Raw genomic sequence first — 18,185 nt, 5'->3', positions numbered from 1 at the left:
GGAGAGGGAAACTCATTTTAGATTAACTTATGTTTTGGTCCGAAGTAACTAACATTATATAGAAGGCTCTTTATGACACTGCTGGGTTTGTTAGACAGGAGGATGGTGAGATTTTAAAGTCCTGGTGTATTAGTAATTTCCTGGGTTTTCCATGCACGCTAAAAAGGACAGTCTTGTAAGGCCTCACTTGGATCAGCTCACTATTTATACTCTATTCTAAATACATCTTGCATTTTTCAATTGTTGTGTCTTCTCTCCATTAATGTAAATATTGCTCATCACAGAGTCTAGTTTATCATCCAGTCAAATAGCCTTCCCGCCCCAGCTGAAAGTTGTCCCTCTCTTTTATTGGACTGATTTCCAATTTTACTCCCTTTTTCACTCTAATGTCTTGTTTCATATTGTTGACATATTTCTCATATTTCTATATTTTGTCTCAATATATAGAAAGTTCAGTAAAGACTATACCAATCATGTAAAAGAGTATGAATGATTGAAAGAACAAATACATGAATGTAAGATCTGTAGAGTGGAGAAGATCCCCTGGAGAAGGAAATGGCTACTCAACTCCAGTATTCTTGTCTAGAGAATTCCACGGATAGAGAAGCTTGGCAGGCTGCAGTCCATAGGGTCACAAAGAGTCGGACACGACTGAGCGACTAAGCACCTTAGCACACCTAGCTGGTAGATATCTAATAATTACTGACTGGTACAGTCAATAGGGAAAAATATCATCTGGCTTAAAGTATGTCAGCTCCTTGTCCTCTTTCTTAAAATAAGAACTATGTTCTTTTTTTCTTCTCGGATGGTATGAATCTGAGGCCTACCCAGTGGTGAAAACGGTGTCTCCTTTGTCTACTGTTCATTTTAGCCTAACTGATTGTTTTGGCAAAACAGTCTCCTTTCCATAAACTAGAGAGAGAAATGCTGTCTTTCCAAAGATAATCTCTTAAATAGACTTCTCCAGATGGCTGCTCAAGCTCCATCCAACAGGAGCTATGCAAGTGTTTGATCCTTAGGGTTTTCAGCATTTTTCCTAAAGGAAGTCAAAGAAACTTTCTCTGCCTGGATCACTGTGCCACTGGATTATTTTGGTTTGGGCTGGTATATTACAAAACTTGAACCTGCCCACTAGCCTGATGCCTGTGACCACTCAGTTTCCACTGGTTTTTCAGTTCCCAGTGATTAAACCAAAATAAAAGAAGGTGATGCCATGTCTGGCCAGGGGCAGACGCTGCCAGTTGCCAAAGCCCAGTGTTCATCATACGGTTGACAGGGTCTCTGCTATCCTGGCAGGAGGCACGTTAGACTTTCAAAAGGCCAAGCTTGAAGGAAAAGCTCTTAAGTAAGTGAGTGTCATTTGAAAATGATTTGATGAATAGGACAGTTACAGGCCAGCCATTGAAAATCCCCTATGTGATATATTAGCAGGAATGTTTGGAGCCCACATGGAAGGTAAGGTCTGCCTTTCCCACATGCTGCCCTTCATAGCTGACACATTACACATGTCTCCGGAGCGTAACATATGGCTTCCTGAACTTGCAAATGGGGCCCAGCGTGCTCTGTTGAAATAGTGTCTGTTTAAACAGTCTCCTGGAGAAGTGAGCCACAGTCACTAAAATAGTTAATTTCATGTCTGCGAATGTCTTCTCTAGAGCCCTTTAAAATGTGTGTGTGTGTTTAAGGAGCATAGTAAAAAATTTGCAAATTTAAGGCTTTGACTGCCTTTAAAGGGGTTGTGAACCATCCTTACTAATTTGTACATTTTGAAAGACTCAGAGCATAAACCAAAAATGGAACAGTGCAGATCATCTAATTCAAGCCTAATCATAATCACCATTTTTTTTTTTTTTTTGGTGTCTTATATGTGCCAGGCCCTTTATATTAGGCTGAGCGGTAAGGAATCCTCCTGCCAGTGCAGGAGACATGGGTTTAACACCTTGGTTGGGAAGATCCCCTGGAGAAAGGAATGGCTACCCACTCCAGTATTCTCTTCTGGAGAAATCCCATGGACAGAGGAGCCTGGCAGACTATAGTCCACCTGGTCATAAGTTGTTTAGCGACTAAACAACTACATTGTATAACCAGGTAGAATTCCTTCCAGTTTACTCATAGGAATAGAGAGACTCAGATGTGAATGACCTGCTCCATACCACCTAAATGGGAGGTTTTGGTGCTGGAATTTCAACTCAGAAGCACTAAAAATCTGAAGCGTATCTTTCTCTATGCCAGGAATTCTTAATTTGGGCTTATGGATGGGCTGGGGGTAGGGATTTTAGCTGGAGAACCCTCTTTTGAATGCAAACATTTGTGTATTTGTGCATTATCCTTAGTAAAGTCCATATGTTTATCAGATTCTCCTGGAGGTTTGTGTGGCCTCCTAACAACTGTATTTTGACAGCAGGCTCTGTTCAGTGTAGAGACAAGAAGACAGCAAGTTAAGAATGCAAACCTTCCAAAGGCATTTGATCTGGTGTTGGTTTGACCAGAAAATGAACCACAAGTCTTCTTTCTAAACTCTGGGTGTGTGTGTGAAATAAATCACATATAGAGAAAAGTGCAATAAACGAGAATGTAGCCTTTAGTGAACATCTGTGCATGCTGCATGCTGTGTCGCTTCAGTTGTGTCTGACTGTGATCCCATGGACTGTTGCCCACCAGTCTCCTCTGTTCATGGGATTCTCCAGACAAAAATACTGGAGTGAGTTGCCATGCCCTCCTCCAGGGAATCTTTCTGACGCAGGGATCAAACCTGTATGTCTCGGGTCTCTTACATCTCCTGCATTGACAGACAGGTTTTTTACCACTATCATCTGGGAAGCCCAGTGAACATCTGCAAGAGGCACTATAACCAGGTCAGGAAATTGAGCCAGACTCTAGAAGATGTCCCTTTTTTCAGATGCCATGCCTCTACCCAAACTACTATCTTGACCTCTATGATAACCTTGTGCTTTTCTTTATGGTTTTACCATCTTTATATATATGTACCATTAAACAATATGGATCCATTTTTCCTATTTTTATCTTTATACACACACAGTCATACTATCATGTTCTTTGGTGTTTTGCTTAGTTAATTAGTGAAAGTTGTGTCTGACTCTTTGCGACCCCATGGACTATACAGCCCATGGAATTCTCCAGGCCAGAATACTAGAGTGGGTAGCCTTTCCCTTTTCCAGGAGATCTTCCCAACCCAGGGTTCTAACCCAGGTCTCCCGCACTGCAGGCAGAATTTTACCAGCTGAGCCCCGAGGGCAGCTACTTTCACCAGTATCGTTTTAACTGTCTGTCCCTGCTGTTGCGTGCGGTTGTAGTTCGTTCACTTTCATTGCTGTGTTGTATTCCATTGCTTGGTTGTATTGTAATTTATTTATCTTCTGTTATTGGATATTTGATTATTTGTAAATTTTGCCTATTATGAGCAATGCTTTCATTAACATTTTATACATGTCTTATACATGGGTTCCACATGCAACTCCTAGGGAAAGCCTAGTATATTTATTAAGCTTTTGTAGGAAGTGAAATACTTACTTCCATGAGGCAAAAGTGAAGAATTCTTCTCTTCTCCCATCCTTGTCCTTAATAACACTTTGTGGAGGAAGAAAATTCTTTCAAGTAAATTCTCTGCTTAGGCTTAGCATGGGTTCTGATTGTCCCCAAACTTGCAATCAGAGCAGTCGCTGAACCTGGATCCGTCCAGGGCTCTCTCCCCAGCCCTACCCACCAGCTCACTGAGACCGGAACCTCCAGGATGGGGCCTGGGGGGAGTCTGTGTATTTAACCAGTTCCCAGACCATTCCCGTGACTGGGAGACACTGGGTTTACCCTGATGAATTGATGAGGTGTGGATCCTTGGTTGGGAAGAGGTTTGGAGGAAGTGTATCTATGATTAAAATCTTGGAAAATTGGCCTTAGAAAGAAAAGTTGAGGGAGCTGGATTTGTTTAGCTTGTGTAAAAAAAATCTGAAACATGATTAAATAGGTTTTTTTTTTGCAAAAGGATGAAAGAGTTTTAGAAATGAAAGAAACATTTCCCAAGTTAGAGATTGTGGAAGAAACTCCTACTAAAGTCAGCAGATACTGAGCATTTACTCGGCACCTCGGGGGTAAGAAATAAAGGCTGTTGTCAGTGCCTTGAGGGAGCTGGAGACAAAATGAGTACATGCTGAGCTGGCGCACAAAAGCCAGGACGTGATATTTCATCCAGTCTAGACTCTAGGCTTCAGTGGAGGTGAGTGGGCAGGCCCTTGGGAGGAGAAGCCGAGAGAGAGGTCACCAGCAAAGGCCGGAAGCGCCTGCAGGGTGTGCGCTGGGCTTTAGAAGGCTGCCCCTCTCTGGGCGGAGGGATGGGATGACTGCACTCTGTAGCAGTGATGTCCATTTATTTTTTATTGTGATACCCCAGTAGGAAATATATTTTATATCACTACCCACTACATACTTAAAAGTTTCATGGAATGTTTAGCCTTATTACATATTATGCATGTGATGCTTAAAATTTCTTTTTATATTTTGTTATTATTTTTTTTAATGTTGGATTAACCCAGTACGAGGTTGAAAACACTGTTCTTAGGGGGCCAGGAGCCCAGTGTGAGGCAGAGCTGAGTCTGCCCTGAGCCTGCCTTATTGGGATTGCCAATAAGGGAGAGGGGTTCCTTGAGAAGTGGTGAGAGAGGACTTGCTGATGTGAAGGTGGGCTCCTGAAGTCTTCCTCGATTCCAGAATGTGAGTGAATTACTTTGGAATGTTATGACAAAAGTTCCCACTTTACCTATCGTGGGTGTTGAGCCAATAGACACAACCAAGCCAGAGATCTGGAGAAGGAAGGATTAATTATTGAAGCAAGTAAGGGGGACACTGGGAATCTCACCCAAACCAGTGCCTCCCCAACAGCAAAATGGAGGAAATTATAAGCTAAGGGTACATCCATATTCCACTAGAAAAGACCCTGATGCGGGGAAAGACTAAGAGCAGGAGGAGAAAGGGACAGCAGAGGACCAGATGGTTGGATGGCATCACTAACTCGTGAATTTGAGCAGACTTCAGGAGATAGTGGAGGACAGAGGAGCCTGGCATGATGCAGTCCATGGAGTCACAAAGAATTGGACATGACCTAATGACTGAACAACAACATTCATATTCCTGCAGGGGCTTGAGCAGAGGAGAACTCAGCATAGAATTGGAGTGTAAAGATCGACACAATCCGAGCTTTAGTTAATTGAAGTCAGGAGGGTCAACATTATCATCTCATCCTCCACCTGGGTGGGGGCCTTAGTTCCTGCCGGTATGTGGGTCGGTTAGTGGCTCAGTCGTGTCTGACTCTTTGCCACCCATGAACTATATAGCCTGCCAGGCTCCTCTGTCCATGGACTTCTCCAGGCAAGAATATTGGAGTGGGTAGCCATTCCCTTTTCAAGCCAGGGATCGAACCTAGGTCTCCTGCATTGCAGGCAGATTCTTTACTGTCTGCCACCAGGGAAGCCCTTCTCAAAGATGTATTGTTATTATGTCTATCTCTTGAGGAGGAACTAGGACTCTGCTTTGTCACTGCATATTGTTTGCCTTTTTCTGTTTCTGCATTCCTTGTTTTCCCTGATTACTGAGACTTGTTCAAGGGCAAGCACTGTGGCCGACTCATCACAAAATGGCTTAGGACAGAGTGGCTTCTCTTTTGTCAAGAAAGCCATTCCTGGATTTCTTTCTCTAGGGATCCCCTAACCTATCTGCTTACAATACCAGATATGAGAGTGGGGCGTCCTTCATATGAAGAAAGTTTTTCAACTTTCCTGAAAAAAATGGGGTGTCCAACAATTCAGTTCAGTTTTGACACTAATGCCCTGGAGTTAACATCTGATTCCACAGGTTAAAGGGCTCAATCCCACAAGATTGCCCCCACTTCAGATGCCAGATTCAAGTCCTCGGCCAACCATATGTCTCGCTGACCAGCTGTAAAGTCCAAGGGTTCCCACAGCCCCTTGTCCAGGTTTGACAATTCACTAGAAATACCAAACAGAACCCAGGAAGGCACTTCACTTTCTAGTGTCAGTTTATTGTACATGATACAATTCAGAAATAGCCAGATAGAAGAAATGCTTGGGGCAATGTATGGAGTGTGTGTGCACATGCGTGTGGGCGCCCAACTCTTCCATGGCTTCAGCAGCAAAACCACGCTCTCAGCATGGTTTTTTTTTTTTTTTTTGTAACTAAGCAGGAAGCCATGGGACCCCGCAAGACAGACCCCTCCCCTGTATCCTCTGCTGTGGGTCCTCTCTGAAGTACCCAAATAATAGTATCTCATACACATTTCCTGAGTTTTTCAGATGCTAGAAAACCACCACTAAATGGAAGAACTACTTGGTGATCAGGAGCACGGAGCCCCCAGACCTTCTGGGCCCTAAGAACAGATGCTGTTAACCACCCATCAGCCAATCAGAGAATTGTGCAGGAGCCGATCACATACCCTCGAACGCCCCCTCCCTCACCTTTAGAAATGCTTTGCTGAAGCCTTTAGGGAGTTCAGAGTTTTCCTTGTATTTCCCTGCAATGAACCATTCTCTGCGCCAGATTCCAACATTTCAGTTTCTTGGGCCTCGCTGTGTGTTGGGCACAGGAATGTGTGTCCGGTAACAGATGCACATGTAACTAATTTTAGGGAGCCCCTGCAATCAGATTTTTCTCAACCAAGAGTTGAGTGCCTTAGTTGCACTGAGAAGGAAAATCCTTTCATGTGGCCTTTCTTTGCCTAAGTACTTTCAATCATGTCCTCTGAGATTTAATATCCTTTTGATCTTCCCAATCCAGTTTTAATTGGGTCAGTTTAAGTTAGGGAAGGATTTTAAAAGACAACACTAATAATGGAGCAGTTGGGATGATGTAGATAGGAATAATTGGTTGGAAATGTGCTTCAGTAAACGTTTTTTGTTTTGTTGTGGCTTGTAAAGTGCAGTCTGGAGGGAAGTAAGCTGCAATCCTTTCTCTTAGTGTTTGCTACATTTCGTCATTAAGTAAAGCCTGCGATTCTACTGACACACACTTGTGCCTTGGGCAATGTATTTGTTCTGTTCCCCTTCAATAAGAAGCCTGATTTGTTTTTTATAAGTAATTTTTTAAGACGTGAATTTATTTTATTATTGTTATTTTTTTGGCCAGGCCATATGGCGTGTGGGATCCTAGTTCTCTGACCGGGGATCAAACCCACGCCCCCTGTCTTGACAGTGTGGAGTCTTAACCGCTAAACCACCAGGGAAGTCTCAGGAAACTTGATCTGTAATAAAAGATAAAACCAGTGTCTTCTCAGTGAGTAAATTGTAGGAGACTGGTGGATAATTTGGCTTAGACATGTTCTTTCTTTGCTAAACAGTTTTGAGCTGCACTGTTCTATGTGATATCCACTAGCTACTGGCACTTGATATCTAAAATTAAATTTTGAAATTCATTTCCTCAGTCTCACTGGCCACATTTCCAGGGCTCAATAGCCACACGTGGCTAATGTGAGGTTGGTGGTTGAGGCCAGATAGTTGCTTGTTGCGGGGAGAGGGGTATCCCGAGCATTGTAAGGTGTTTAGCATCACCCCAGCCTCTACCTACCAGATGCTGGTAGGACTCCCTAGTCATGACAATCAAAACTGCATGTCAGGATTGCCAAATGTCCCTTGAGGGGCAGTCACCCCTGGTTGAGAATCACTGGCCCAGTGGCTACAGTTTTGGGACAGTTGCAGATACAGAACATTTCCATCATCACAGACTGTGCAATTCTAGAATAATTCCTAGCAGAGTTTGGCTTTGGACATTTTCTAGATTAAACCTTTTAAGCTTTAGAGCAAGGACAGTGATCATTCAGTTCAAAGCCTTGGGAAACTGAGACACACAGGTTTTTTTTTTTTTCGGATGACTTAATATCTGAAGCATGTAAGTACCCATGTGGTGTTCTGGACTTCATGCAGCCTAGAGGACGGATGCACTTTCTCTGTGTTCTTGCACTCAGTGATGGCAAGGAGAAGGAGGACTTCCCCTTCATGAGGAAAGGACAGAGTCCTGAGAAATGGAAGATGTCCAGCCCTGAGACTCTCAGAGAAGGAAACTTCTGACTCGAGCCCTGGGTTACCTCTTCTGTGGCCTGTGGCTTTCTTGAAAGCCCTGCCTCTAGGCTAGGGTTGGAAGGGGTGCTAGGGCCATCTACTGGCCCCACCCTTGCTCTGAGAGGCACAGTCTTACTGGGTTTTCTGGTTCCATGAGTGCAGAGAGATGCAAAGTGTCCTGAGCCCATGGAAGACTGCAGTCCTTTAAAAGATTCCCTCTTGTTACTTTTAAATCTCCAGTGTCTCCTCTACATTTTCCTGGAAGTGGCCCATGGCAGAGTCTTTACTATGAATTGCCTGGTGATTCTTATTTTCAGGGTCACAGGAAAGCAGCCAGCCCTAGAGACCTGTCTGTAGAAAGTGCTGGGGAGAAAGGAAGATTCCCTTTCAGGGCAGAGGTGTCCATCCCTGGAAGCACCAGAAAGTAGGCTTAGCAAGGGTGCAGTGGGGGTATGTCTGGAAAGCAGGCTGGGCTTGCAGTTTCCCAGGGGCTTTGAGGTGACCCGGGGTCTTTTCCTCCTCTGTGAACCCCACGTGCCTCACACGCCTCCTGTTGACTCTTCTTCCATCACGAGTTTGTTCTCCACTCTAAAATCTTCAGTGGCTCACTGCTGCCTTTCCACGTTGGACACTTCTTAGTACTCAAGGCTCTTTTTGCTCTGATATCAAGGTCTTCTCTATCCCTTAATAAGATTAGAAATTAGTTTTTGTGCTGCCGAAAGCTTTCCTGTTACTGCCATTTGCAGAATTATTCTCTCGGGGCTGAGGGTCCGTGGAGGTGGACGCTTTGCTCGGGGCCATTTGATGTGTAATAGCTTGTTCAGGAAGAAGTTTTGTTTCTGGTGATATTCTGTTGAGTTGGAAGCCTAGACAACTACTTAAAACCAGCATACAACTCAAAACTGCAGTAAACGGGCCGGGAGAAGTGACAGCAAAAGTAGATGGGGGCGTCGCATGTGTAAATCCTCAGGCTGCCTTGGGCTGGTGGCCGGTTGGTCCTGTCCCTTTATGGGCCCAGTGAGCTGTGGACCAGGTCAAAGGTCAGTGTTCTGCGGTGCCAGCTGTCAAGTTTAGCCGCAAATAAGCTAATGTGTAAACTGGCCTCTTGGTCTTTGAAAGTTGCTTCACCTTCCCCATTTCAGTTGAAAAAAGTTGCTTTGTTTCAGAGTTTGGTGACCGGCCGCTATTTCATTGAACTGTGGATGTTTTCTTTTGGGAAACCAGCCTTTTTAGGTGTCTCCATGGTGAAGGGAAAGGTATTTTTAAAGTTGCCCATTGCGGGGCAGGTTCTCATTTGAGTGACGGGGAGGGTGGAGAGCGGGGACGTTCTGGATCCTGAAGGCAGGATAGCTGTGGCTGCTGTCACTTACTGGCTCTACGTGTCCTCTTTGCTCCACAGACCAACGAGTGGAACAAGAATGATGACCGACTGCTGCAGGCTGTGGAGAATGGAGATGCCGAGAAGGTGGCCTCGCTGCTGGGCAAGAAGGGGGCCAGTGCCACCAAGCATGACAGCGAGGGCAAGACCGCGTAAGTTAGAGATTGGCTTCTGACAGCTGCTTCGGGGTTCTCAGCTTGTTCTCTGACATTCTCAGGATCCCTAGGGAAACTTTGCAAGTGCAGCTAGTACTGCCCCCACCGCCCACCCGTTGTTAAAATATGTAAGAGGATATTTTAGTCTAGTTCCTCTCCAAGTTCCAAGTAACACATTTGAGTTTTGCCTTGAATGGTTACATTTGTTCCTGGTGTAACCAAAGATTTTGCCAGAGAACAAATAGCACCAGCCTTGTAACCAACTAACTGATAGGTGGGAAATGAATCTGATCCCAGATTCATTCAAACAGCGTAAAAGAGAAAGTTTTTTTTTTATTCTCATAACCTTATTATTTATAGTATTTGTTATTCAGTCTCTCAGTCGTGTCCGACTCTTTGCGACCCCATGGACTGCAGCACACCAGGCTTCCCTGTCCTTCACCATCTCCTGGAGCTTGCTCAAACTCATGTCCATTGAGTCAGTGATGCCATCCAACCATCTCATCCTCTGTCTTTCCTTACTCTGGTCATCTTACAGAGAGGTTATTGACTTTAGATTTCTAATCTGGACTTTTATCAGCTAGGATTGTGTAGTCCTCACACCTCAATTTCTTCACTATGCAGTGGAGACGACAGTATTCAACCTCCAGGGTAGTTATGAGAATAAAACAAGATACTGACATTGGTTGGGTGACCCCAGAAGCAGGCTGTGAGGTCTGGATTTGAGTGGAAGAAGTTTTTATAGCCCGTGATCTCAGCAAGTGGACAGTAAGGGAATGAAGCCTCTATAGCATGTTATTGACAGGTTACTGCTATGAGCAACTGAGACTCATTCCTGCTAAGGACCTCTGGGAATCTGTCTAGACTTAGAGTAGGGATTGGCCAACTATGGCCCAACTGTCTGCCTTTGTAAATCGGTTTTGTTGGAATGCAGCCACACCTATTCATTCAGCATTGTTTGTGGCTGTTTTCTGCACTGCAAAGGCAGATTTGAGTCTTAAGACAAGGACTGTGTGGCCCACAAAGCCTAACAATTTAACTAGTTTGCTTATCCCAGGTTTAAAGTATGCTTCAGAGTTGTCCCAGTACCCTTGCCTAGAAAATTCCCTGGATGGAGGAGCCTGGTGGGCTACAGTCCATGGGGTCGCAAAGAGTCAGACACGACTGAGCGACTTCACTCACTCACTCACTCAGAGTTGTCCCACCCAAGGGGTAAAGAAACTGGGATATCTCTGATCTCCTAACCCTGCAAGGTTGAGTGCCTTTGCTAGGGGCGATAACGCTTATGGCCAGAACACCTCTAAAAGGATGAAGGAGGGGCACCTACAGCCATAGATGCCAGGTGTAAAAAGCTGCACAGTGCCCAGCCCACAGTAAGCACTTGATAAAGCCAGCTCCCTTCCTTTCTTGTCCTAGATTGCTGTTGCTCAATTCTGGCAGCTCTGGCATTAGACTCTCTTGGGATGCTTTTATTTTTATTTTTTGTCAACTTTGTTTTTGATTCTGCTGCACCTCTTGTGGGATCTTAGTTCCCCGACCAGGGGTTAAACTCATGTCACTTGCATTGGAAGGTAGATTCTTAGCCACAAGACTGCCAGGGAAGCCCACCCTGGGGTGCTTTTTAAAATATGGATGCTATGCCCATCCTGATGTTCTGAATCATTTGGTCTAGGCAGAGGACCAGGAATTCATATTTTTAAAAGTATCCCATGTAGATTCAACCAGAGAGAACCATTCTCCGGAAATTAGATTGAGTGTAGATTGAAACATAGATATCAAGAATAAATGGCAAATTGTCAGGGAAAATTGTCCCACTAAAAGTGCTATGCTGCGTGCTAAGTTGCTTCACTTGTGTCTGACTCTTTGCGACCCCACAGACTGTAGCCCACCAGGCTCCTCTGTCCGTGGGATTCTCCAGGCAGAATGCGGGAGGGGGTTGCCATGCCCTCCTCCAGGAGATCTTCCTGACCCAGGGATCAAACCCACATCTCTTATGTCTCTTACATTTGCAGGCATGTTCTTTACCACTAGCGCCACCTGGGAAGCCCGAAATTAACCCGTCTTCCCAGCACCCACAGAAAAGGGTGATCCCATAGAGGAGACCCCAACTCTGTTGATTGGGAGCCACAGGAAGCTCAAAGGGCTAAGCTTTCTGTAGGAACCAGGCTAGCCAGCACATAAAGGGGAGAGGGTACATGTTCTCACACAGGTCAGGGTCTGGTTCTGTAGGAGATGCGCTTGTCCTTTCAGCCAGTCACCCTAAGTTGAACCCCACCCCCCCAGCCTCAGCTTGACTTCTTCTTGGCAGAGGCCTGTCTCAGGTGTGGGCACAAGGCCATATCCCTGGGAGCCCTGACTCGCCAGTCAGGGTAGTAGGCTGGCTTTGGGTGTTACATCAGTTGCCTATTCAACCTTATGTAACTGTTAGTTCTTAGGTCTCCTGCACTCTAGACTATAATTTCCTTGCTAGAAGGGACTGTGACCTTACAGTTCCCAGCTGGAATTATCTAGCCAGCGGCTTGGTTTATAGTATTCTTTTTAAAATAATTTTATTTATTTTTGGCTGCACAGGATCTTCATTGCCGCACGGGCTTTCTCTAGTTGTGGTGAGCAGAGACCACTTTCTGTTGTGGTACATATGCTTTTCATTGTGGTGGTTTCTCTCGTTGTGGAGTACAGGCTCTAGATGCCTGGGCTCAGTAGTTGTGGCACATGGGCTCAGAAGTTGCAGCTCACAGTCTCTAGAGTGCAGGCTCAGTAGCTGTGGTGCAGGGGCTTAGTTCCTGTGGCATGTGGGGTCTTCCCGGACCAGGGTTCGAACCCGTGTCCCCTGCATTGGCGAATTCTTAACCATTGGACCACCAGGGAAGTCCTATAGTAGATAGCCAATAAATATTTGTTGGATGAGTTAATTAACCTTTTCTTGTGATGCTACATTTGGAGTTCATGCTCTCTGAGCTACAGTGGCAGAGGCCACCCTCTTAAGCCTGTGCTGAGATTTTTAGCAGTAGGCCCGGTGCCTTTGTATTACTCTATGTACCACCATACAGCTTTCTAGGCTCCTCCTCCTCCCAGTCTGGCTCTGCAGATGTCTGCACAAGACAAGCTTTATAGCCATCCCAGAGAAAGGGAAGGGAACTGTTCATGAGAGTTTCGTCCAAGACAATACTCACTAAAAAAAAGAAAACTTAGATTAGCAGCTTTGCCATAATTATGATCACCTTGATCAATCTGTGCCTTTTGTTAATAAGATATTCCTTATGTATAGAACAGATGGTCAAATTTATTTTCTCTTATCTCTCTTTTTTAATTGTAAAATATACACATCATAAAACTTACCAGGTTAGCCATTTTAAAGTATCCATTTTCGTGGCATTAAGTACGTTCACAGTACAACCATCATCATCACTAGTTCCAGAAATGTTTCATCACCCCGAAAGGAAACCCACACCCATTAAACAATGACACTCCTTAACCTCCCCTCCCACTCTTCCTGGTGACCACTAATCTGCTTTCTGTCTTTATGAATCAGCCTGTTCTGGATATTTCATATAAACCGAATCATACTATACGAGGCCCTTGGTCTCTGGCTTCTTTCAGCTTAATGTTTTCAAGGTTCATCCTTATTGTAGCATGAATCAGTAGTTCATTCTGTTCTTTTCAACTAGAAATGCACACAGAAGTTATAAAAAAAAAAATCACCACCTCCATTTAAAAGATGATAAAACTAAGGTCCATGTGATGCATCGCTCCCTGAATTAACCCTGAGCCATTTCTAACATCTCTGCCTTTGCACTTATAAGCCACCATTTTTCTCTTCAGTGACACCTAGGTAGAAAACGAGAGGGACTCTATGCAAAAGGAAGAGAGGAGGTACTTAATTTTTCCGTGCAAGATTTTTCATAAGACATCATCTGCTAACATTAAACTTTTCTGGTTGGACTGTTCCTTTTTGATTTTTAAAGTTATTAACTGATAATGGTAAGAATTTAGTTTTCAAAGCCACCATAGAATTAAATCTACCTGGCTTCATATTTTCTTTCAAATCTAATGGTCTTAGTGTTGAGAAGGAAGGCAGGGGTGCTGTGGGGTTAGAAATCATCTGTCTTGTCCCTTTGTTTCTGTGTGTGTTAGTCGTTCAGTTGTGACTGACTCTTTGCGACCCCATGAATGGTAGCCCTCCAGGCTCCTCTGTCCATGGTATTCTTCAGGCAAGGATACTGAAGTGAGTAGCTGTTCATTTCTCCAGGGGATCTTCCTGACCCAGAGATGAAACCCAGGTCTCTTGAATTGCAGGCAGATTCTTTACTGTCTGAGCCACCAGGAAAGCCTGTCCCTTTGGTACCACGTAATTCTGCAAGGCCAAGTGTCTGCTGTAACAGTGAGCTCCAGGCAGCATTGTTCCCTTGGTTTCAGCATTCTTACCTTGCAAGTCTACACTTCTGGCTTTGGGTTAGTCTAATCTGTGCATTCCTACCTGCGTGTATGTGCATGTCCCTCAACCTATAGAGACTTTGCTGTTCTTGTTCCTGTTCTTTCCACGTGCATCTGGTTTGGTGTCAGGGGAATGGGGAACTCCCTAGGAGCAGTTCTGAATTCAGGGCGGACCAATGCAGAGTGTTCCTCCCTCAAGAACTCTTGCTCCATCAGCCCCCTGGAGCTTGCAGGGCCTGCATTTGTTTGAGGATGTGTATAGAATGTTTTGCATTTGTCTCCAAAGGGTAAGACTAGATCACATACCTGGAAGTTAGGTCCTTGACAGGACTTGGCCTCGTTCTCTGCCCACTCATTAGGGTTTACCCTTTGATTTATGCATACCTCTGTATCAAAATGAATTTGGAGGCCTGTCTTCTAGTGAGCTTTTGTGATAACCCATTTTGTCATCTTGCTCAGTGATGCACAGGGTTTTCCTATTGCCTAACAGCCTGGAGTCCTGACTTTGACTTTCAAGGGCCTCCTGGTGGCCCTGCCCTTGTTTTGCTGTTTTCTTACTCGTTTCTTCTGCTGGAGGTGGCACTGTCTGCTCCCTGCCTTCCTCTCCTGTGAGACCATTTAGGTGTTTGCCCCAGGTTCTCTAGTCCAGAATGCCTTCCTCCCTGATATTCTCAGTCCTTTTAAAAAATTTTTGTCTTCTCTTGGAAATACTAGAATCTTGATTGAAAAACTTGATGTAGAAAAGCCTCTACAGTTTAAATATGATCTATATTTTTTGGGGGGCCATGCCATGTGGATGCAGGATATTACTTGCCTGACCAGGGATTGAACCTGTGCCTCCTGCATTGGAAGTGCAGAGTCCTAACCACTGGATTGCTAGGGAAGCCCCCAAGATCTGTGTTTTCTGAATGACTCAAATCCCTTACAACATGGAAGCTCTGTGAGGACAGGGATCCTATGATTTCAGTGATGGTGTTGGTTTCTCCCACTGTTCCAGGCAGATAAGAGGCACCTGGCTGCTATTTGTGTAAGTGAACTTTTCAGCATGGTTCTAATGGAGAAAACACTCTTTTTTGCTGGTACTATCTCATAGGTAAAGTTGTTAGGGTTGAACTATCATGGGGCTCAAGAGGAAAATAGCTGTCCTGGTGAACATCACAACCCGACACATGTCTCTCCCAGCTTCCAGTGCAATTTCAGTAGAGACAAACTCAGCCCTCACTACCTAGAGAATCAGACAACCCAGAAAGTCCCAAGAATGAGGCAGCCATCTCGGTTGACATTCTCCAGAAGCTTCCATAACCCAAGGTCAATAACCAGATGGGTGGTTTAGTAATTCTTCAGACTTTTCAGTTCTTCCTGGAATATTTTCTTTAGGGAGAGATAAGAAACCTTGTCTGAATTTTTTTTTTTTCCTCTAAAACTGATCTAAGAGGGGTTAAAAAGGGGGTGGAAGCAATCAAATAACTGAAATTCATTTCACAAAGAGTAAAAGAAGGGTGATGTCTTGGGTCAGAAGAGAACAAAATAGAGCCGGGCAGAGAGCTTCAGCTGCGGGCTGTGTTTATGGCGTCAAGCTTGGCCTCCCTCAGCCCATCTGTTCTCTTTCCATGGTGGAGGTGAGGAAGGGGGAGATGCCATTGCCCTAAAACCTCTCACCATAGAACAAGCTAATTGTTTCAAGATTGTTTCCCCTACATTTGGATGTGCGTTTAATTAAAGTTATGTGTGTTTGTTTTAGGAACAACCAGACTAAATAAAATCACTGCTGGGACTGTGGTATTTGAAGAAATACCACCCAGCCGTGTGTGAATAGAGACAAATATATATATATATACACACACACATATATATATATGTATATTGTCTGCATCCATGTTTAGCCCACCTTTCAAAGACCTGATCTTTTTGGCTTTGAAAACAAGAACTTGACTTGGTGGCACTTACATGTAAAATAGAGGAGGTAGTCCTCGAATTCTGCAGATCAATATGAAAAGGGGCTTCTCTGGCCGGTGGTTTGTTGTACTTCTGACTCTTCCTGTTTTCTGGAAGAGAAAACAAGAGATTTCCAAAACTGAAAACCCTTGGAAATCAGTCTTGGAAATCAAGTCATACCACCTGGTTGCCTTCTCTCACAGCTCTCAAATTCATTTACCTAAAACTGCAGTATACTTTATGTGTAATTGCAGCCTCCTTCTCAGCAAAATCGCCTTCCAGGCAAAACCACCCTGTGTTTTGTCTATATCCTGTTAATATCTGGCAGAGGGATGAACTGAAAGCTATAATTTCTTTATAGCATATCTACTCTGCTTCTGGTCAAGTGCATTTTTGAAAGTGACATAATGTCTGTTCCTGTCTTGCAAATGTACCCAAATGTTTGCTTCTAGTTGGGAGGTATTAAAGTGCTCCAAAATCATTCATAAGCACGTAACAAAAAAAGGGAGAAAATATGGTCCTTGCCTACAAGATGCACAGCATCTGGCTGAGAAGATAAGACCAACGGAAGTACTGGAGAATAATTAAGTGCTAAATCATAACATACTAACTGTAAGGGGTTCAAGATGGGAAGAGGTGGTGATGCACTGGAGTAGTGAAGGAATGCTTCCTGTGATGCAAGGTGGCCCCGAGAGAATGGGTTGGGAGGATGTGGTGGGGACAGAGGAAGTGGTAACATCCCAAATGGAAAAGAAAAACAATACCATGGTCATTATTTCCTTCCCTTCCTCCAGAGCTTATCATAGCACTTCAAGGTCAGGGACCCACTTGGCAACTAGATCCGTGGTTCTCAACCTAATTCCCATTAGAAGCTTCCTGGACAGCTTTGAGAAGTGCTGGGCATCACCCTCAGAGCTACCTGTGTAATTCCTATGGGGTGCAGTCTGGGCATGGGGTTGTTTCAGCACACAGGTGGCTTGAATGGTCAGCCCAAGCTGAGGACCATGGTGCTGGTCACTTTGCAGTGAGACCCCAGGCTTTATAGCCCAAAGCTTCCTATGGGTTTTCCCTCATGACAGGTTCCAGGGGGACTGAGGAAGGCCCAAGGAGCCCAGGTGAAATGTTTTCTAGCATACATGCGTGTGTGTGTGTGTGTGTGTGTGTGCATGTGCGTGTGCGCGCGCGCGCGCTTAGTTGCTCAATCGTGTCCAACTGTTTGTGACCCCATGGGTGGTAGCCTGCCAGGCTCCTCTGTCCATGGGGATTCTCCAGGCAAGAGTACTGGAGTGGGTTGCCATGCCCTCCCCTAGGGGATCCTCCCAACCCGGGGATTGAACCCAGTCTCCCACATTGCAGGCAGATTCTTTACTGTCTGAACTACCAGGGAAGCCCATCCACACATACATGTATATATCATGCTTGTGCACAGAGTAAAATTAAAATGAAAGATAAATTTTGTCATAAATTACGTTAAAGTTATATAATTCACAAGGTGTTTATAGGGAAATAGTGTCATGGGTTAAAGCTGAACAGATCAGGTTGCAAAACTGTGCTTTGGAAGGAAGACTTGTAACCAGGAAGTGGTGCAAATTGATGAGAATAGATACAGGGATTAAGAACTACAGTGATTAAAATATTGGTGGGGTCACAGGACTTTTTCATTTTGAAACTTTGCAAAGTTGGATTAAGTATATTGAAAAGGAAGGATTTTAGACACTCAGATGGCTTATTGTTGCCCAGGGTTGCAGCAATCTGGCTTTGCCTCAGGGGCGAGGCCTGCCGCCACATGCAGAGGTCAGGAGAGCCTGGGAAAGGGAGTTGTGATAGAGGGCGGAGCCGGGGCGAGTGGGCGTGGCCGGCAGCACACGCAGGCGTTGACCTCCATCCAGACTAACCTCGCGGGAGGAGGGGGCACCTGGGGCAGGAGGTTCTCACGCTGGCAGCCACCAGACAGTTCAAGGGTTGAGGCACATGACATCACTCAACACATGCCTGTCCTTTAGAAATGCTCCTGCTTCCTTGCCTGCATCCCTGAAAGTGACACTTTACAAAAGGCCGCCGCCACCACCACCACCACCACCATATAGGCTGCAGAGTCATTCAAGGTCCAGTTTGCCCTTTCTTTCATAAAGTCTTTTCTAATTTCCAACAGGGCTGAGCTTGACCTCAACCACTACCTCTCTTAAACTTGATGGGTCTTGTTTA

The 18,185-nt window shown here is 44.8% G+C and overlaps 1 protein-coding gene across 6 annotated transcripts in view; it reads left to right on the top strand.

Annotated features, from left to right (window-relative positions):
* The window catches only part of RAI14 (retinoic acid induced 14), a 160,998-nt gene that overhangs the window by 90,330 nt on the left and 52,483 nt on the right, over nucleotides 1–18,185 (top strand). For 4 of the 6 annotated variants that reach the window (XM_027520165.1, XM_027520164.1, XM_027520161.1 and 1 more), the window contains exon 3: nucleotides 9,478–9,608. In XM_027520165.1, the coding sequence (XP_027375966.1) occupies nucleotides 9,478–9,608 (131 nt within the window). Of the gene's footprint in view, nucleotides 1–9,247; nucleotides 9,335–9,477; nucleotides 9,609–18,185 lie in introns of those variants that run through there. The other 2 variants (XM_027520159.1, XM_027520160.1) reach the window with 1 other exon arrangement.

The sequence above is a fragment of the Bos indicus x Bos taurus genome, chromosome 20 (assembly GCF_003369695.1).
Source record: "Bos indicus x Bos taurus breed Angus x Brahman F1 hybrid chromosome 20, Bos_hybrid_MaternalHap_v2.0, whole genome shotgun sequence".
Lineage (NCBI taxonomy): Eukaryota > Metazoa > Chordata > Mammalia > Artiodactyla > Bovidae > Bos > Bos indicus x Bos taurus.
This window is presented reverse-complemented; position numbering and strand designations above follow the sequence as displayed.